At 46.3% G+C, this 21,163-nt stretch overlaps 1 protein-coding gene across 4 annotated transcripts; it reads right to left on the bottom strand.

Annotated features, from left to right (window-relative positions):
* Nucleotides 1–911: 911 nt before the first annotated feature.
* Nucleotides 912–17,950, bottom strand: PARK7 (Parkinsonism associated deglycase). 4 transcript variants are annotated; one of them, XM_079941927.1, is made up of 7 exons: nt 17,696–17,950; nt 15,725–15,842; nt 14,222–14,323; nt 12,342–12,401; nt 11,404–11,473; nt 7,420–7,506; nt 912–1,284 (listed from the first exon to the last, which is right to left on the bottom strand). In XM_079941927.1, exons 1-7 carry the CDS (start codon nt 17,791–17,793, stop codon nt 1,124–1,126), a joined length of 696 nt encoding a protein of 231 aa, XP_079798053.1. In that variant the 5' UTR covers nt 17,794–17,950; the 3' UTR covers nt 912–1,123. The 4 variants fall into 4 exon arrangements, with proteins under 4 accessions (XP_079798053.1, XP_079798056.1, XP_079798055.1 ...); XM_079941930.1 differs by lacking the exon at nt 17,696–17,950 and adding an exon at nt 16,854–16,922; XM_079941929.1 differs by lacking the exon at nt 17,696–17,950 and adding an exon at nt 16,936–17,043 and having other exon boundaries at nt 913–1,284.
* Nucleotides 17,951–21,163: the final 3,213 nt, after the last annotated feature.

Here is a 21,163-nt window from a genome sequence, read left to right as displayed (position 1 = left end):
CCTACACGTCGAAAAGGCCAGGAGGGAGGGAAGGAGGAACAGGAGGGAGGGGGGAAGGAGAGACGGGGGTGGGGTGGGGGGCAAGCCGGGACAGGCAGCAGAGCACGCTGGTGGTTCGGCAGTTTTACTCAGTGGCTCAGCCCTCCACCTTCAGGAGCCTGCCCACCACCTCGTTCCTCTGGGTCCCATCAGTCACTTATAAATAGTGAAACAAAAAGGCCACGGGAATTTGCTGGCTCCTGTTCGCAAGTCCAGGCGTTGCCTGCTTCAGGGGCAGGATCTTGGGTCAAGCACGTTCTGAGCTTTCCGCCTGTCATGCTGGAGTCACGTTCGGCCAGGCCTTTTTCCTCCAGGTTCGCTGCCGGCCCTCCTGACCACCCAGCAGAGAACCCCAGCGGGCAGGGCGCAGGCCCTGGCACTGAATCCCACTGGCTGACGGTCCCACCTTGGTCAGGGTGCGTCAGGCTTTGACTGGCTGGGCCTGGGCTGTGTGCCCAGCCCTGGTGTGCATCCCACCCACTGCACACGGGAGCCGGGCGGCTCGCGGGGTGAAACAGCCAGGTACTGTTACCCAAGGAAGGGAGGGCAGGCTAGGCCAGCCTTGGGAAGTTTTCAATTCCATCTCAGGACTCTCTGCAATGGGAGACGAGGGATTAGCTTACAAAAATTCACCAGTGCAGCCAACTTCGTTGGTATCTTTTAGTCGCACATTAGAGATACAGTTAATGGACGGGAGAGAAGTCACAAGCCTTTTCAATCTCTGTTTTATGCTTTTCCTCCCTGCTGTGTAAAATGCGTTTCCTATTCATTTATTTCAGCAGCCGTATCAATAGTTAAGAGCTGCGGACGAAGCTGACAATCACTTGGTTTCACACAAGAAAACAGAGACCAGAAGTAAAAGAAGGAAGCATCAGTAGTTTTGCTAAATGCCCCATTTATTCTGCAGTCAAGGTTCAGAAACGTGGGGACACAAGTGCAGGTTGAGGAATCTCTGTGCAGCTGTCACGTCACAGCCACACTTGAGGGGGGATGGTGATGACGGCGTCTCCGCACGGTAATCCCCCTTCTTTTGTTTAAAGCGAACACGGTGAGCATGGATTACCCATCACCAAACCTCTCTGCTCTAATCTTTAAGAACCAGCGGGGCCTTCACTTGTTCGGCCACCTCCTTGCCGGCCAGCGCCTCGACAATCGCCAGGGCAAACTCGAAGCTGGTTCCCGGCCCCCGGCTGGTGAGGATCAGGCCGTCCCTTTCCACGCGGTTCTCTGAGTAGCTGTAATGATCTTCGAAATAAAAACAAAAAAGGGTTATGTCCCAGCGGGCTATGCTGGACAGCAAGAACCACCACTCAGCAGCCCCACTCCCCTGCAGCACTACTACTGGTCTCATGAAAATCAAAACAAGAACAAGCAAAAACCCCCGGGACAACAACGAGGTGGCCAGTCCCTCGCGACCCTCAGGCACTCCCAGCTCTCGGAGCACAGCGGGAAGATACCGAGGCCGCCACGCACAGCAAAGAGCAGGAGGCGCTACCAACTGCTGAAATGAAGTGTGTGAACACACGTGACTTCAACGCAGCTGCAAAAGCCCTCGTACGTGTGAGGGGGATGCCAGAGCGAATGCTAAGCAGTCACGTTTCTATTCCACAACACACCCAAGTGTCAATTCTGTGAAGTGAAGGGGAGAGAATACACACTCGAAAGTGTGACGGCAGGAGTTCAGGAAACGCCACCCCAAAATAGGCTGCTTTGCTTTGCTGATTATTTTGAGCTAAAAGCACTTGAAAAACAGCACAGGCAGGGAGAGGGAGTGGCTTCCTCGGAACCTCCTTTCCTGCCTAAAGACAGATCATCCGGAAGGAACTCAGAAATCCCCTCCCGGGAGTCTCATCAACCGGGAGAGAAAACTAGAAGTTGACACCACACCCAGACGAACTTGTCACAACTACTACTCCTCCCATCTGCTCTTCGAAGGGTCCCTTCAACTTTCCTAAAAGCCAATTACGCTCCCCTGAGAGGCCTACCTCCCCGTCTCCTTTCTCTATTAAGATGGTACTTAAGCCAGAATTCTAAACCATCTCAGGGAGTTACTCATTTTTCCCTGGGTATCTCCCATGTATACACGTTAAGCTTGTTTTTCTCTGGTCAATCTGTCTTTTTTTTTTTTTTTTCAGGGGTCTCAACTAAGAACTCAGAAGAGTAGAGGGAAAATTACTTTTCCTTCCCTACAAAATGCTGGAGGAAAGGGGGATGAGGGTGAACTGGTGTTGAAGGTAGAAACTACCTGTGATACAGACCACCTAGGTAACGCACACACACGCGCTCTGCTGCCTCAAAATCAAACAAGCACAAACTACACATAAGGGATCGGGAGCGGGGAGGGAGGCGCGGAGGAGGAACCACACTCACTCGTCAGGGACTATTTTCCTCTGCGGCCCCAGTTGGCTGTATTTTTGCAAATGTAATAAGAAATGTGCTTCTCCTATATTCCCAGGAAGTAAACGACACTACCTCCGGGCAAGTCTCAGGGCACAAAGCTGGGATTCCCCGCACCAGCCCCCACAGCTCTCACCCTCCACGCCAGGCAGGCGGCAGCAGATCCTCCCCCCACGCGCGCGTGCAGCACCGCCGCCCCATGCAGCCGGCCCCACCGCCCTCTTGCGCCGGGAGCTGCTGCCGGGCACACTGCACTCTTTCCGGCCCCACGGGGGGCCTGGGCCGCTCCCTCTGCCCAGGAAGCTCTTCTCAGCGACTTGCTCTTTCAACTTCAGCATCAGCACCAAGCCCTCAGAGAGGGCACCTGTGACCCCTCTCTAAACCAGGTCCCTCAGGTCACTCCATCACAGTGCCCTCGCAGCGCCGAGGAAACAATCCGTCTCCTGTTTACTGTCTATTCTGTAAAACGCTGAGCCTTCACCTGCCCGTCTGGGCCAGGGTATTAATGGCACCAAGGGGGGGCCCCCGAGGACCAGGTAAATGAAAGAATGAATGACTGTTCCTCCGCCTGCTGCCTTATTGCGGGACCTCTGTGTCCAGCCTCCCTTCTGGCTGCCCTTCCCTCCACACTCAGCACCACCAAAACGGGAACCTTTCCAAAGCGCAAATCAGAGCACACCCAGTTCCCCCAGGAGAAGCCTTCGCCAACTTTCTCCAGCACATTGAGGTGACCCTGAGCTCCACGTCACGGTGCACAAACCCCGGGGCCTGGCCTGCGCACAGAGACTGGACCGGAAGGAACCAGAGGGGAGACGGAAAAGAAGCCGCATCCAGGTGGGGGCAAACGGTGACCTGGATGGGACAGCGGCAACGGAGAGGAAATGAAGGTCTGAGATGTACCTTGGAGATAAAATGCCCGGGCCTTGGGGAAAGACTCGATGTGGAGAGACATCAAGGATGACTCCCAGTCGCCTGTCCTGGGCAACTGGGTGGGCGGGTGGTGGTACCACTCAGTGACGTGGGACACGAAGGACAGAGGGTCCCCGTGAGATCCCGCCACACCCAGTCCCCGCAGGGAGAGCCAGGCACACACCGCCTCTGAACCCCTCCCCTCCCCCATGCTCAGTGCAGACCTCCTGCCAGTCCCCCCCCACCCCCACCCCCCACCCCCGAGAACACCTGAGGACGTGGCTCTATCTTGTTCCCTTTTCTGTTCCCAGAGCCTAAGGAAGAGCTCAGGAAATGCCTGTTCAGTGAACACATACAGAAAAACGTCTCCTGGGACTTCCCTGGCAGTCCAGTGGTTAAGAATCCGCCTTCCAATGCAGGGGACATGCGTTTGATCCCTGGTCGGGGAACTAAGATCCCACATGCCGCGGGGCAACTAAGCCCACGCGCTGCAACTACTGAGCCCACGCACTGCAACTAAGACCCAACGCAGCCAAAAAAAAAAAAGAAGTCTCCTGAGCAAGATGCTTCTGCTGTGTTAACGAGCTTTAGAAACCACGTCCTGATGCTCGTGTCCTTTCAAAGTGGATGAATAACACCTGCAGTGATTTAGGTCTTCCTAAACCTCATTAAAAATCACGTCACCCACTGAAATAGCTGACTACAGTACGTGAAACATTTCCTAGTTACACTTTTTTAGAAGAAAAGTGGATCCCTGGTTTGAGGGCGAGAGGTTTTCCTAATCTAACCTCATTTCCTGATGGTTAAAGATCATTTTAAATGCTGAACTAGGAAACCGGCTGGGCTGGGTCTCCTGGAGCTGAGACGGACAGGTCAGCGGGAGGCACGGCTCTAAATGGTTCACTTAACAACCTCTTTGTGGGTAAAATATTACAAATACAGCCTAAACTGGTTAAAGATGTTTAAAGGTTCCACGGTTCTAAGAATCTCAACCAGGAAGAGCAAAAGGTCTACTTACGGACCACCTCCACCTAGTGGCGACAATGAGGAAAACGCCCCGCGCACCAGCCAACTCCCAGCCAACCCGCAGGAGGCATTCATTCCGTTAACTTTAAGCAAACACCCCAAAGCCTCTCTCAAAGCCCAGAGATCAAACACCTGGGGGGCCGGGGGCCGGGGGGCAGCAACTAACGGCAGCTCTTACCTGCACACCCCTCACCTACGTGGTCTGGGCGCCACAGGTGGAGGAGTCGCCACAGAGACGGGGCGTCCCAGAGAGCCCGAGATATTTACCATCTGGCCCTTCAAGGAAAAGCCGCCGACCCCTGAGCACAGCAGCTCTGGGTTCAAATCCAGGTCTGCCATTCAGTAGCTGTCTGACCCCTCTGAGCCTCCTTTTTCTCTTCTGTAAAATGGGGATGATACCAACCTAACAGGATGATCATGGGAACCCAACCGAACCAAACGCCAGCAGAAAGTGGTGGTGTCACTACCGCAGACGTGGCCAGGCAAGGGCAGCCTGTTCACTGCGGCGTCCCCAGCACTCAGCACACAGCCAGGCCTACTGATCTTAACACGACGTTCACCACGAGGACGAGACAGAGGGCCTCCCGGAGGAGACATCCAGGAAGCGATTACAGCTCCACCTCTCAGAATGTTCTGAAGGGGCAGAAACTGCAAACATTTTTCTCTTACAAGAGGACTTACGTGTAAGAGGACAGAATGCAATGCTGGTAACTTAGGCGTGTGGGGGGCCTCACCAGGACAGAGGCGGGGGCCCCAGTTCCGGCCCAGCTCCAACAAGTGGCCTCGCCTCCCCAGGCGAGGTGAAGCCAACACCTGCCTTGCTGGGCACCGGGGATGCAAGGCTCGAGATAACACGCAGGAATATACCCTGTAGGTGCCCGAGAGTTAACGATCTCATCTTTTTCTAGTTCTATCAGCCTCAACTTCCTGAGGCGTTACAAGGAAAGAGCCACAGAGATACATGTGCAGATAGCGGGGAACACGTTCCACTCCTTCTTCCTTCTCATGTGTCGTAACTACTAAAGGAAGCCCGACTCTGTTCTTTCTAACCCTCCCAAACCCCTCCATGAGCTCAAAGTAAATTAAACCCCTACAATAAAAAATGCCCAGAAACCAGAGCCTTTAAAAGAAAAAGTCAATTTTCACAAAGATGGCTTTACTGACAACTTCGTATCTTTCTGCCAACTCAACTCATCGATTTTCCAAGAAAATACTACTTTGGATCAGATTTAAGAATATGCAGAATCTGCAACACCGAGAGTGAACCCTGACATAAACTATGGACTTTGGGTGATGACGACACATCAGCGCGAGTTCATCGACTGCAGCCAAGGCACCGTCTGGTGGGGGAAACAAAGCTGACGGTGAGGGGGATGGGGTGGGGTACTGGGGGTTTAGGGAAACGCTGTATTTTTTGCTTAATTTTGCTGTGAACATAACACTCCTCTAAAAAATAAGGTCTATTAATCTTTTTAAAAAGGCAGTGAATGAAAAATGCATCACTTTACTTTGCGATGAAAGCATTAACATAAGAAAAAATTTACTTGCCCTACTTTTAGTTCAGAATAAGTCCAGAGCAGAACAGAGATAGACAAGAAAATCTATCAGTCGCGCAGCTGTTTTCAAATCCGCTTTTGATACCATTAGTCTTTTATTTTTTTTCCAACATCTTTATTGGAGTATAACTGCTCTACAATGGTGTGTTAGTTTCTGCTGTATAACAAAGTGAATCAGCTGTACGTGTACATATATCCCCATATCTCCTCCCTCTTGCGTCTCCCTCCCACCCTCCCTATTAGTCTTTTTATTTAGCCACTGGTTTTTGGTTGGTGGGTGTTTTAAACAGAGCCGGTCACTCGGTCTCCCTGCTGGCTGAACGCCAGTCGAACCACTTTTGGCTTCTAAGTGGGAATCTGTGATTCCCTGCACTTATCCACACCAGCGTGATTTTCCTTTCTCTCTGCATGTTCCAGGGTCTCTGCCACCCTGTGATATGCACTCCAGGGACAGGTGGCAGAGGAAGATACCACCTGACAAAAGACACTACTTGGTTGGTGCTCTGAATGTCACACTGAGAAGCAGTGGCTACACAGTTGGACATCCAGGAGCTTGGTTACATTGTTTTGCTGTTAATTACACACTGCCTCATATTTTTAAGTCTGATGCACATGTCTCTGCAAGCTGTTAACTCTTGGAGGGCAGAGACAATGACGTGCTTTTTAAAAATAATCTCCAAGTGACAAGCAACAATATGAGAATTTTTTAAAAAGCTGATCAATTACAGGTTATACTATTAGGTTAAAAAAGCAAGCTGTAGAATGTACTTACTAGATCTCATGTGAGTAACAATATTAAACTGCAAAGGGCAATGAGTACGTGCAGAGAAAATTCTAGAGTTTCACAGGAAAACTTAATAGAAGTTAAATGTGAAAAGTAGAAAGGTGCTGGGGAAGTTAGAGAGAAGAGAAACACTTCCTTTTACTTCACCCCTTTCTGTACTGTTTGCATTTTTATTTTAACCATGTATAGAAATTGTTTTCATAAAAATAAATGAATGAAAGTTAAACACCTAGCTGATATTTATAAAAGAAGCCCATGAGCGAAGGAACAGGCCTGCCTGCCACCCGGGCCTCCTCTGGAAGAAGGGAGCAATGTCCATTTTACTTTGGACTGTGGGCAAAAGGGCACCTTCTGAAATCGCTATCAAGGTTTAAAATTTACCCTCAGGCCACTGGCAAAGTATTGAGTAAAATACTCGTTAAACTGGCATTTTGCGCCACTCCGAGCCAGGCTGGCCTTTGGCTCAGCACCTGCGTTCCCGTTAGGGTGCATGTCTGCAGACCCACACCGTCAGGGGGCGCACACGTAGACACCCACACCATTAGCCCGTCTCTCTCACTGAAACACTTGCAAAGAAAGTGAGGAACACATCACACCCCAACCCACAGAGAATCCCTATGTACTACTGTCTACCAAGCGGGAGACAACGCTATAGCACAGCTTTCTGAGTAGGTCTTTTGGCTCATTACAATATAAGCAGGTACTTACTTCCGTCCATCATTTTGTCTTTAGCAAGTGGGTGTGTTGTAACTTTGCTTCCAAAACCTATTTCATGAGTCAACAGAGCCGTAGGTCCTAAAAAGAAGATGAATAAAAAGACTTAAATGTAGACACAGAAAAACCCATGTTTTAAAAATCGCAGCAGCAAAACTATTCTTCAAAATCAGGGGCTCTTATCTAAAATATGCTTACGATTCTGAAACTAAACACTTCTTAGTATGAGAGGTAAAGTGTGTTTATAATAAACCATCTGCTGAGCACATGCGGCAAAAACGCACAAACTTAAAACACATCAATAACCATTTAATCAAAAATATCTGCTTTTATAGCTGAGGCGCAAACAGATAAATAGAACATGTCCCCTCGAGGGACAGGCTGCAAGTGTAACAGGGGCACAAAGGAGGGGGAGACCATGGAGGGCAAAACGTCCTGCTTACCCTTTGCACATGGAAGATTTAGTTACACATTAAAGGCAACTAATACTCTCTGAACCCCTGGGCTTGACTGCTATTGTAGAGACTAGTTTTATTTTTCTACTTGAGAATGAAAAATTAGCACTCATCCATCTGTCTATCCAAATGTATCAGGCGGTAGGATTATTAAAATGAACAGGACATTGTACCAGCCCCAAAGGAGACACCTGTGAAACGCCCATGTCTGAGATACAAAGGCACTGGCGTTTCTGTCTCACGACGACGCACTTAAGAACCCTGTGCAAATGCCCCCTGTGGTCCTCTACATGCTCCCTCTTAAAATGAAGGTTAAAAAAAAATATGCCGCTGCTAACTTGAGATTTTTATGAATGGTCAACTTCACTGCTAATCACAAGCATATTTTGTAGGTCACAGTCCTCAAATAGGGACTAAGACAAAAAAGTCCCTATTTGTTATCTTAAAACTTTTAGAAAAGTAGTTTTTCTACCTTTTCCCTCTAAGCCACCAAAAAATAACAAAAGAAAAACTTTCTAAGGCCTAATGTCACACCCAGAAAAACTTCAGAAGAGCACCGTGGCCTTCTAAGTGGTTAGGGCACTGTGGTTAACATCCCAGGACGGACTCTGCACACTTTAACTCCAGCAAACCCAAGCACTTGCTCTCATGACCTTTCGTTTTACAGCACCGTTCCAAGGATAAAGTGGTTATATAACGGACCTACCTACAGGCTACTCAGATCTTACCTGCTACTAACAGGAAGATCAAACAAATGATACGTAATTACATAAGCTTTCTGTCTTAACGTCAGTTGTCAGTTTCATACCAAGTCCTCACTTATATCTTAACTGGAAAGCCTCTTAAATATACTTGACGCCCCCTTCCTCCTTACTTGTATGCTGCATATGAGAGCTATGTTTGGTAGCAAATCCTAAGAGTGTGTAAAAATTGAGTAATTATCTCAATTTTTATTTGATGTATTCATGAATTACCTTTAATTCTTATTTTGTAAGATTTTAATAAAAAATAATTTCCTACGTCATATATTTTAAAGCAAATTTCAAGCAAGGACTGATCGTACATGAGGACAGCAGGTCATACAGTGAGCGAGGAATTCTTAGGCCGCTCCCTCCAGGTGATAAAATGGCTGCCTATAACATCAGTGACTGTACGGTAAGCTCAAAATTACTGCTTGCCGGTGCTTCAGAATCCTAGCTGGAAAACTCGAGGGGACACTTAACTGCTCCTATTACTTGAGATTCCGGTGGATGAAATGTGGCCGAGTCTGCAACAGGGGTCCAGCTCTGAGCAGGGAGCAGAAGGTCCAGGGAACAGAGGGTCCAGTGGACAGAATCGCCTTGGGAGGCCCAGAGGCGAAAGCCAACAGCGCCACCGTGTGGTGATGTACAGAGGGAACACCAAGCCCGGCAACCGCCCCCAGCTTGCACCTGCAGCCCAGCGCTTGCCCACAGCCTGCTCGTCACCTCCAGGCTTCCTTCCCCTGCCCCACCCAGAGTGAATCTCGTTTTATTTTCTTCTCAAGGCAGCCTCCCTTCCAATTTCTGTCTCTCCCGTTCACTCCATATTAGGGGTTAAGTTAATATTCCTTCAGTTCAATAAACCGTTCCCATTTCCTAACTGTGACAGTTAAGAATCATCTTGTTCTCATCTGCTGATTTAAACACCAGAATCTCTCCCATCGCTCGTTCCAACCTCGCTGCAATCTCCTTCACAGGCCATCACGCCTCTCCTACTTTGTGCAGCACCCAGAGGGGCAGTGCAGGACATTCAACAGGACAACAGGTCACTAGCTCCGTTCACTTTACAATGTGGATGTAAATGACGACAAGGCCTGTGTGTCTTAGCAGCGTGGGATTCAAGTCTGCCTGAACACAAAACCCTGAACCAGATGTGGCTGATAATTCTACTTTGGTGACACAAAATGACAAACTGATATGTGGTTTTTACTTGCAACACAGTCCTAAGAGGACAAACCCAGCCCAAACCCTTCCTTTCTTCCTTTAGGTAAAGCACTAAGAATGAGGCAGAGGTGAGGGTCAGCACGTGGGGAGGGGGAGGGGGACTAAGCCCTTGCATGAATGACAGCTCCTCTGTCTTCCTCCACAAGGAGGGCTGCAGCTGCTTGGGCTGCAGCGTCCTTCAGCAGACAGAAATCCTCGAGCCCCAAGGGCAGGTCAGAGATCAGTGCTGACCGGAACCCAAGGACGGGACTTGCCAGGTGGTTGCCCCTCAGTCCTTCCCGGTCTTTAATGCAGAGGTTCTCAAACATGTAAAGGGGTCTTAGGACCCCTCTAGCTATTATACGAGTTACATTTATCAGTATCTGCCATGCTAGAAATTAAAACTGGGACAGGTTTACAACATAAGAATACTCGAGCACACAAGCCATGCCTGAATGATGACATCGTCATACTCTGATGGCACTCTTGTGAGAATAAGAAGGAAAAAGGCAAATAGTGTATAAATAGTATCTGCTCTGCCCTTACGAACCCTCTGAAAAAACTCCGAGAACCACTGCTGTAATGCAGTCCCCAGATCCCCGGCCTATGACTTCTTTTAAAAAGTCTACTGTATTGAAGAAAATATCAACACATCATTTTAATTAACCATCCATACATTCATCTCTTTATTTGCTCTTTTTTTTTTTTTTTGGCGGTACGCGGGCCTCTCACTGTTGTGGCCTCTCCCGTTGTGGAGCACAGGCTCCGGACGCGCAGGCTCAGCGGCCATGGCCCACGGGCCGAGCCGCTCCGCGGCATGTGGGATCTTCCCGGACCGGGGCAAGAACCCGCGTCCCCTGCATCGGCAGGCGGACTCTCAATCACTGCGCCACCAGGGAAGCCCGTATTTGCTCTTTTTGACAAACATTTAATGAAGACCTATGAATAAGGAAAGCACCTGCCAAAATTACACTATGAAAAAAAATGCAAGATGGCAGAATATCATCTGATATTAGAGCAAGAAGGATGGACTTTAAAATGGTATCAAAAACCAAAGTATTACTAGGTTTCAAAGATGTGGAGACATCGACAAAGCACCAACAGCCTTACTCTAAATTAAGTGGCAGAGAATACAGTACCTAAGACCCAGCTCTCAACACTGGGGACCAGGCAGGAAGCCCCCCAGGGCAAGCACAGGGCAGAGCTCTGACACTATGCTGGCCCAATTCTTGCTGACCCTGTGCGGGCAGAAGTACTTCCTGGCACGGGGGTTTGTCGTAACAAGCTGTTTACTGAGTGCCAGAGGGGCCACGTTCTCCTCCAGGTCCACCAAACAGGGAAAACACTAAGTTTCACAGAACGTAGACCAAAGGCAGGGAGAGGCAGAAAACGGAACTAGTAATTTCTGAGATGACATCAGCCTCATGCCCCAAACTAAATACACCGATACAGATGCCCTTCATACCTTAGGAAGGGGAAGAAGTACTGGGAACACGATCTTATAACTAAAGACGACCCCGTCACGAATTTTCTGAAGAAAGTCAACAACACACTTGAACACAGGACGGCTCTGTACTTACCCGCACAGATTGCGGCGATGAGGCCCTTCCTCTTTTCTTGTTCCTTCAGTATCTCCTTCACAGCAGAGGACTAGTCGAAGAAAACCAAAAACACAGCACGTTGTCATTAAGCTGCAGCCAATCTGGCTGGCAACTTCGGCAGAATCTGATTTTAGCTTAAACCACAAGGTCTTCAATCTATTTTTCAACAATACCGCTAAATCATCAATATAAAAACTACCAAATTCGTAGTGTTTCTACATCCTTAAACCCAATCAAGGCATTTACTATAAGAAAAAGGTACCCTTTTCTTAAAGATGTTTAAAGATAAGAAAAGCAATTTCCCTTGGGCATATTAACCCTTGCCATTTTGTACTCTAGGGAGAAAGACACAGAAGGGAGGAAATGTGCTGTTTTGGGTGTTTTCCGACAGCAGAGTAGGGAGTGGAGCTCAGCAGCCCCAAATGTCTGATTCCACCTGCCTCATGAGCTTCTGTGTGCCCTGCCCCTGCCACCTCTCTCTCTTCTTCTTCCTGCAGGCTAACTCTTCACACGAGACAAAAAGAAGCAGCAGCGGCTTCTTTTATGCCATTTTTCATTCAAGCTGGCAGCTCCAGCCCCCTGCAACCTCCCTAACCCCGATGGTTGAGTAGACAGCCGATCTCTTATCTTTCTAGGCTTAACCCTTCTCACAAGCACAAAATTAATCATTCTGCTGCGGTTGGGGGAAAAAAACAAGTAGTCTTACATTTGAACTGTATTCACAGAATCTGTTCATAACTGTTTCACCAATTCCGCTTACTTCTATAGTAAATGTTATCAGAAGCTTTTTTTAAAAATTAAGCTAGAACAGCACTTTGTTAATTTCACCTTTTCCTAATCTATCCACAGCCTCCTTCCTGAAATATTTTAGCAGCAAACCCAGCAGAATACGAGAGGCTGAAGCCCCCCAGCTTTACCTGGCATAAATTCTGTGCGCCCAGACCACCTCCTGGCATAACCACCACATCGTAAGGTCCCTGTAACAGTTCAAAAAATGAAAAAGGACGTGAAGATGTTTCACTTGAAGTGTGCGTTAAGCAGGAACACTTTCACATCAGAGCAAAAAGCTGTTCACAGAAGAACAGTTAAATTAGGGGTTTCTCTATAATGGGATACTGTAAGTAAAAACTGCAGAAAATCTGTACACAGTAACATGAAACGATGTCCATGCTGCAGAACTGCAGGCGTTATCATGATCTCATTCCTGTACAAAGCATAGATATACACACGCATGTACATGCATGTGTGCACACACCTCTCAATGCCCCCACATACATGTGTACAGTGTACAGACACTCATGGACAAAGGAGCTCGCCAGCTGAGGCAGGGTGGGGGGAGGGCGAGAACAAGAAAGGGACATTGAGCGTTTGACTCTGCGTTTGTCTACACCGCGTGAATTGTTTTCAACAAGAATGTACATAGTAATAAATAACTAAAAACAAACTCTAAAAAGCACAAAAAGTTTTTCTTAACCTTATGAAAAATGGAACTTGGAGGATAAAAATGATGCAATATTTTAGTATCCCAGATACCAGAACACCCCAGAAGTCTAATGATTTCAAACTTGCTGAAATTACAAATAGAAATTGGTTTAATACGGTATCTTAAATTGTTAAAAGCTTTAAAAATTTAGTCATTAAGCAAATGAAATGAAAATTTACATTTTTAGTCCAACATATACTATTTAGAGTTACTTTTAAAGACTGTAAAATGCCCTATGTTGTTTGAAAACCAAGCAAAACTTAGAACAATATTTGTGAAGTACAGAACTTTTTTCACTCCTTTTGGAAACTGAACTAAACACTAAATAGACACAAGATGTCACCTGTTCTAAAACACCCAGTCACCTGGTCTAAAACACACCCAGACACCACAGGACAAAAAGGAACAGGGAAGGAATATTTACTCCTACTTTCTCATTTTTAACCTGCTATTTAGAAAGTTTCACCAATTTATGTGAAATACCAATGTTCTTACACTCCACAGTCTAGCAAATAAATCTGAAATATCTGGATTTATTAGAAAGGAATACACTTTTTTCTATGCATTTGACAGTGAGGCATAGGGAAATCAGGCTCCAGGTTCCCCAGGAGGGCAGAGATGGCCGTCCATGAGAGGGCTCTGCTCCAAGAGGGTACAGCCTACACTCCTGTCACACCGGCCCCTGAAGCCTGAGCCCGGTGAAACCGTGTGCAAAGTTGTCTGGTATACGTAGCGTGGGGCACGCTTCTGAGGAAAGGGACCACAGCTCTTGACAGATTCCCGGAAGTGTTGGTCCCCCTCAAAAGGAAGAACCGCAATAATGAAAAAGTGACCAGTTTCAGGGGACCTCTTACCCCTCCCTTAATCCGACCACAAATCAAGTATGAGTTGTTCCATGTAACATGAATCACACAACCACGTCTGTGTCACTGATAAAGGAAAGATAAGAAGTAGCTTTCAAGTAAAGAGTAAAAAATGAATGGGAAATGTCCACTTGACTCTTTTATATTAACATAATTATAAGCGGAGGACAGGCTGCCTGTATGAGCCAGAACACTGATGAAAGGGTCCCACCCATCCACCCACACTGAGCACACGTGGTATCAGGGACCTGCCAGGTTCCGTGGATACACAGTGGAAAAAGGCAAAGTCCTTCACTTCCCAGGGCTTAGTTTAGTGCCGAAGACGTCCAAGCAAAGTAACTTTCTTAAAATAAGTCTGTGCTAACAACAGTCTTAGATGTCGTCAAGAGACAGTTCAAGAAACTGATAAAGAAGCCAGAGGAAGGAATAATTCCAAGTATATGGAACAAACCTGTTTTTTTGCATCTTCTAGACTGGCATCAGGACAAATGACAACATCTCGGCTACACTGTACCGGGTCTTTTCCAGTCAGACCTGCAATGGTGACCTTAATCTAAGAGAAAGACATCATCACGATATTTAAGAACACTGAAACATAAATTTAGAGTAACATTTCCACAGCTGCCCTGTGTTTTAAAATAACTGGGCAGGAAATACTGCAACCAAACCATGCTGACCTTAGGCTATTAAGATGGCTAAATATATTTAATCACTAGGTCTGTCCCACTTTGCCTGGAACAGTATGAATTAAAGATGCTGTCCCAGCACCCTGTCTGTTTAGCGTCCTTTCTCCCACAAGTGTTCTGGTTTAGGTGATAAATTATATGATCCTCCTATCAATAATCCACCTGGCAAAGTTGCTGCTGCCATTTAACCCTCCTGGTATTTTCTTAAGGTAGAAATACAAGTTAAAACAACGAAATACTACTCCGCCTTGCAAAAATTTACAAAGTTGACAATACTGGAAAAAATGGGAATTTTCCTCACTGCTGGTGGGCCCACATATTAGTACTTTGGATAGTCATTTGACAAAATCTAGTAACACCAACCAGGCAACTAGCAATTCCCTTTAGGCATAGAGCCTAGAAAAACTGCTAAACCTGTGAACAATGAAACCTGTACAAGAATATTACAGTATTAGAATGCTGTGAAACAGTGTAATAAAGGAATGGATAGACTGGCATATTCCTACAGTGCAAGACTAACCAGCAATTTTATTGTTTTTTATTTGACCATGCCACGCGCGGCATGCGGGATCTTAGTTCCCCAACCAGCGACCGAACCCGTGCCCCCTGCAGGGGAAGCACAGAGTCCTAACCACTGGACCGCCAGGGAATTCTCTACGCAGCATTTTTAAATAAACAAACTGGATCTATACTTTTACTACAACGTGGGCACTTTATTTAATTATTTTATTGATTGTTTCTGTGCCTCAGTTCCTTCAACTTTAAAATGAGAATGGCAATAATTCATAAGGTTATAAAATTTTAAAAAGTTTATATAAGTGCTTAGAATGATACCTACCACTCAGTAAATGCTATTTAAGCATTCACTATGGTTATATGTGTATATAGGGGTTTATACCACAGACATGCAAAATGAGAACCACACTCTTATGCTACTTTAAAGACACGCATAGGTCACTGTGAGGACAGCAGTTACCTCTGGGGCAAGAAAGGGAAAGGGATTAGGGAAATTTACAAAGAGGGCTTTGCAATGCCTTCTTCCTTTAAAGCACCTGTTCTTCAAGGCGCAGGTCAGAAAGAAATATAGCAAAATGTTAACAAGTAGTAAATGTGCACAGTAGATAAACAGGTGGAATCAGTCCCTGTACTGTCGTGTCTGTTTGAAATACTTCATAAAGTACATGGAACATTACTTTATTCAAAATGACTTATAAAACTCCAAAAATGTTTTAAAAGACAGGAGAGCTAGAAAACTTTGGGGGACATACTCCAGCTCGTCTCATGACATCGACAGGGATGACCGTCTCCATCTCCTCTGCTCCTGTAGCCAGGATGACCAGAGCTCTTTTTGAAGCCATTTTGATGTTGGATTTCTTAAAGATGTAACTGAAAAAAAGAAAAAAGAAAAAAAGATTTTCGAAAAACTTTCACTGCGACTCTGTAAGAGCCAACAACTTCAATTTTAGGAACATTTTTAAGGAGAGTAACTAAGTGCCTCCTAGGGAAAAGGTTTTGATACACAAACACAACTGAACATGAAAAATGCATTTTAGATTAACACTGGTTTTCACAGCATTTCAATTGATGTTTTTTGAGATGAAAACACAGTAAGGTTGCCAACACGCTGGTATTGTTTAGATTTTCTTTCATCATGTTTTTAAAAATCCAATTCCTAGTAATATATTGCAAATGTAATTTTCCAAGACACAAGTACATGGGTCTTTCATTTCACACGACGCGGGGGAGGTACAAAGTCATCTTTTTTCAAGTACTATTTCACAAAGAAACGACTAAACTTTATTAGCTGGGTGAGAAACGAAATACACTCTTTAGCAATTAGCTCCTGAGATTTTTGGAGGGGATTTTTTTTTTTAGTTCCAATAACTGCACTAAAAATTCGGGGGAAGTTAACAGTGTTAAATATTTGAACACACTTTTTTTTTTTTAATAACGGAGAAAAATGGTAATTCCCCCTCACTACGCTCAATGCAGCTAGATTCTCTCTTTGCACTTAGCAAACGCCGTTGTAAACGACGGCTGCTAAGCCAGGGTCTGAATAGTTTTTAGCCTGTTGTCTTTCCGCAGGGTTTGTCTTCCGTGAACTGATCTTGGTAAAACGATGCTAACACACACAGGATTAACTAGCTCCCGGCTGGTGGGATGCTATGCACGCAAATTCCGGCAGCTTTAGCGTTGCTACTACGCTGGCGGCCTAACGGCGTCCTCTGCTTATGTCAGAAGGCCGCCCACCCCTCAAACACTGCGAAACGCCGGCCAGGTCCGCGCCGCCTCCGGGACCCCCCGAGGGTCCAGCGGGCGGCCGGCGCGCCCTCGCCGCCCGCGGCGCCACGGCCTGCGCACACGCCGGGTTCCCCAAGACCCCGACCTGAACCTCGCCTCTCTTCCCAGGGACGCGGAGACTCGGCCCCTTCCGTCGGCACCTCTACCCGGAGGACAACAGGGCCAGAACGGGACTAACCCAGGACTCACGCAGGTACGCAAACCAGCACGCACGCGCGCCGCCACGCTCCGGTCTCAGCCCCTCATTACGCAGGCGCGCGCCGTCCGGCTTCTCATCGCCCCTCACTGCGCAGACGCGCGCCGTCCGGCCCGGCTCCTCAGCCTCGCACTGCGCAGACGCACCTCGCTCACATCACATTACGTCACGTCCGGCCGAACCCACCCTGGAGAACGGGTGGGAAGCGCCTACCCTTCAGCGTGGAGATTGTGCTCCTGGGATTGATTCCATTTGGAACAACCGGCACCGCGGGAAGCCTGTGGACTCACGTATCCTGCCGAAATCTCCCACATCCGAGGCACGGTTCGGTGTGCCTACGGCTCACGCTGAATTTAACCCGTTTTTTTTTTTTTTCCCCGCAGCCCATACGTTTTTTGCTGTGCCGGTCTGGAGAGTGCGTCGGCTTCCTTTAAATACTCATTTTCACAAAATATCAGTAGAATTGTTCCTTTCACGCTTCATCTGTGCACTTAGGGCTCCCTCTGCATTGTTCCTGTTTCCTGGAGCGCCTTCCCTCGTCGCCCCCGCTCTATTAGGACTCTTCAGGGTCTCCCTGCGCTCTGTCACCCGATCCCCTGTGACTAATTTGGTTACGGAGGCTAATTTCAGGTGTATTCGTTTCTCAAAATAGTATCTTTTAAAGATTCCAAAGCTGCTTCTGCATCCACAGAATTAGGGAGGGAGCCGAGCACGTAAATCAGGCACGTCTAGGTGTACTTACGAGATATTGTAGGGCTTCCCTGGTGGCGCAGTGGTTGAGAGTCCGCCTGCTAATACAGGGGACACGGGTTCGTGCCCCGGTCCGGGAAGATCCCACATGATGCGGAGCGGCTGGGCCCGTGAGCCATGGCCGCTGAGCCTGCGCGTTAAAAAAAAAAAAAGAAATACCGCAGGTTGGGTCCCACACCACTACAGTGAAGCGAGACGCTCGAGTTCTTTGGTGTTCCAGTGCAAATAAGAGTTATATTAACACTATACTGTAGTCTGTTAAGTGTGCAATAGCATTACGTCCAAAAAGAGTATGTGCTTTTTTTTTTATTATTATTCCTAAAAAATGCTAACCATCACCTGAGCCTTCATGGAGTCCTAATCTTTTTGCTGATGAAAGGGTTTTGCTGGTGGAGCCTGGGATGTGGATGGCTGCTGACTGAATAGGGTGATGCTTTCTGAAGGTTGGGGGCGGCTGTAGCAATTTCTTAAACTAAAACAATGAAAATATATCAATTGACTCTGCTTTTCATGAAGGATTTCTCTACAGCATGCAGTGCTGTTTGGTAGCATTTTACCAAATGCTTTAGAACTTTTTAAGATTGGAGTCAGCCCTCTCAAGTCCTGCCACTGCTTTGTCGGGTAAGTTGATGTCATATTCTAAATCCTTTGTTGCCATTTCAATAATTTCAGAGCATCTTCACCATTAGTAGATTCCAGCTCAAGAAACCACTTACTTAGCGCATCCATAAGAAGTAACATCTCATCTCCTTAAGGTAAAGTTTGATCATGAAATCGCAGCAACTGAGTTACATCTTCAGGTTCCACTTTTAATTCTGGGAGAATTACCCAAATGTGCCACAGACACGAAGGGAGCAAGCGCTGTTGGAAAAATGGTGCTGGTAGACTTGCTTGATGCAGGGTTGCCACAAACTTTCTATTTGTAAGAAATGAAATGTCTACGAAGCACAATAAAGTGAAGTGCGATAAAATGAAGTATGTCTGTATTTGATTAATTAATTTATTGAAATTACAATCTTGTGAAAATGCACAAAGGAAACCTAAATCAAAATGGGCTGGGGAAACCATGAAGGGAGGGTTCTAACACACGTATCACTCACTGCATCTTACAGGCCCCAGGGAAAGAAAGAAAATTTCCTTCTGGCACAGCAACAAGCTGCCTATAATTGCAGCCAATAAAAAACCTGCCACAGCCCTCCCCAATTTCCTTCAGAATCTAGTAAAAACTGACCTTCCGTTGGCCTCCTTGAACTTGCCTGTGGTTTTCACCATAGTTGGCTTGTCCTGAATTGCAATTCCTCTGCTATTCCCAAGTAAACTCATCTTGGCTAGCTAAAGGTCTTACTATTTTATTTGTTTTAAGGTCAACAATCTCAAATTATGTTGTTAAAAGTCTGGTTAGTGATACTTTTACTGGTTTCAGAATCCAAAATGATATGGTTACACTGAACAGACAACTCCTATCCGGGTCCCCATCCAGTTCCATTCCCACCTCCTAGGTAACAATGTTCTTAGTTTCTTGGGCATCCTTCCATTATTTATGCATGCACAAGCAAATACCAATATATACTATTATTTTCCTTCTTTCTCATAGAAATGTAGCAGACTCTATATTGTTCTGCACTTCCCTACCTGCTGCCACTACCATATTAAGAATATCTTGAAGATTTTCCATATCAAGAAGTTCCTCATTTTTTTCCCCACGGATAAATAGTATGCCATTGTGGACACGTTTCGTAGATTATTTACTGGTGCCCTATCGTTAACACTTAGGTTATTTCGAGTCGTTTTCTGCCAAAAGCACTGCATTGACTGACCATGTTCATATGTCCTACTTGTGCAAGGATAACTGGAGGATAAATTCCCAGAAGTGGGAAATAAATTTGAGCGACTCCGTACAAGTTGAATCACTTAGCATTCTCACCATTAATGTATGAGATCAAACAGTATTTTTAAATGTCAGTGTTTTTAAAGTTTTGATTTAGATATTAAAAACCTGTTTCTTTTCAAGAAATAACATGCCATTTTTATTTGCAGAACACTTTCATATATTTCATGTTATCCTTACAATGGTGGTGACTGGTTTTTATTTAATTTTTAAAAATTGTAACTATATTAATTTATGCAGCACTGCACTCATGCAAAAAATTTAAGTGCCTCCAGTCATTTTGCATTTTAAGAAGAAAATGTTTGGGGAGTTCTGGAATGACTTCACCTTTGGCTCTTTGTGAAGAAAGCAGGCAAAAGTTGCCCCCTTTTAATTTTGAAGGGGTGTGGGAAATAGAGACAAAGAAGGAGAGGAGACAAGTGGTCAGACACACTTCAAGAACAAAGGAAGGGACTTCCCTGGTGGCGCAGTGGTTAAGAATCCCCCTGCCGATGCAGGGGACGTGGGTTCAAGCCCTGGTCTGGGAAGATCCCACATGCCGTGGAGCAACCAAGCCCGAGAGCCACAACTACTGAGCCCGTGTGCTACAACTACTGAAGCCCGCGCATCTAGAGCCTGAGCACCGCAACGAAGAGTAGCCCCTGCTCACTGCAGCTAGAGAAAGCCTGCACACAGCAATGAAGACCCAATGCAGCCAAAAAAAAAATACGTTATATATTAAAAAAAAAAGAACCAAGGAGGGATTTAGGTGGATAGAAGGAAAACTAAGAGAAGACGGGCTGTTTTGCTCTAGAGCCCATGGTAAACTCTTGTAAGGAGACAACCATACCTGCCACAGCATGAGACAACCAGGACAGAATAAAAATGGCAAGACAAAGGTTCAGTAAAAGAGAGAGAGAAAGAATCTGAGTTAACACTCCTGAGACATCTGCATCACCATCAGGAGCTGAAATGGACCTGAGTCAGTGTGAATTTTTGCCAAATGAATACATTACGTACAGTTTTAAAAACCCAAATTATTACTTAGGGTAGATTGGATTATTTTTCAGAAATATTCCCTCTTTCCTCTCCACCTGCAGCCCCTTGACTTTGGGTTTGTCCTTGCTTTGTCCAACAGACACGACCTGATCAAAGCCTTGAAAAGCACCGACCTGAGGATTAGGTTTGCTCGCTTGTACTTTGGCCTTGCCATAGGAAGAGACTGCCCCCCAGGGAACAGAATGCAGTACCCAGATTTTGTTGCACAGTGATAGCCCACTGATGACTGCCTTCAAAGGCTCATCAGGAAAAAACAGCAGCCTTCTGACTCTGTCCTTCATACTCCTCAGCCCTGCTCTCCAGAGGCAAATATTTTCAGCTCTTTAAATGATTTCTTCTGGTAATTATCTCTATTTTAAAACAATACGCTAATACTGTTACTTCTCACGTGTTTGTTTTAGACATTATATATAGACTTCCTGGCAGGTATTAACATAGTTTTCATTTCACAGATGCAGAGGTTGAGGTCCAGAGGGGTGAAGTGACTGTATAAGGTCCTGCAGAGTCTTGGTCCAATTCAGATATTCTGATGCC

Source organism: Stenella coeruleoalba (genome assembly GCF_951394435.1).
Source record: "Stenella coeruleoalba genome assembly, chromosome: 1".
Taxonomy (NCBI): Eukaryota; Metazoa; Chordata; class Mammalia; order Artiodactyla; family Delphinidae; genus Stenella; species Stenella coeruleoalba.
This window is presented reverse-complemented; position numbering and strand designations above follow the sequence as displayed.

What these genes read in the sequence shown, in the direction of transcription:
- PARK7 (XM_079941927.1), bottom strand. Translation starts at nt 17,793, where the DNA reads ATGTGGGATCTTCCCGGACCGGGGCACGAACCCGTGTCCCCTGTATTA. An exon ending in CATCGCCGCAATCTGTGCGG is followed by an intron (nt 7,507 to 11,403) that starts GTAAGTACAGAG and finishes TCTTCTTTTTAG; the next exon opens with GACCTACGGCTCTGTTGACT. An exon ending in AGACAAAATGATGGACGGAA is followed by an intron (nt 1,285 to 7,419) that starts GTAAGTACCTGC and finishes TTTATTTCGAAG; the next exon opens with ATCATTACAGCTACTCAGAG.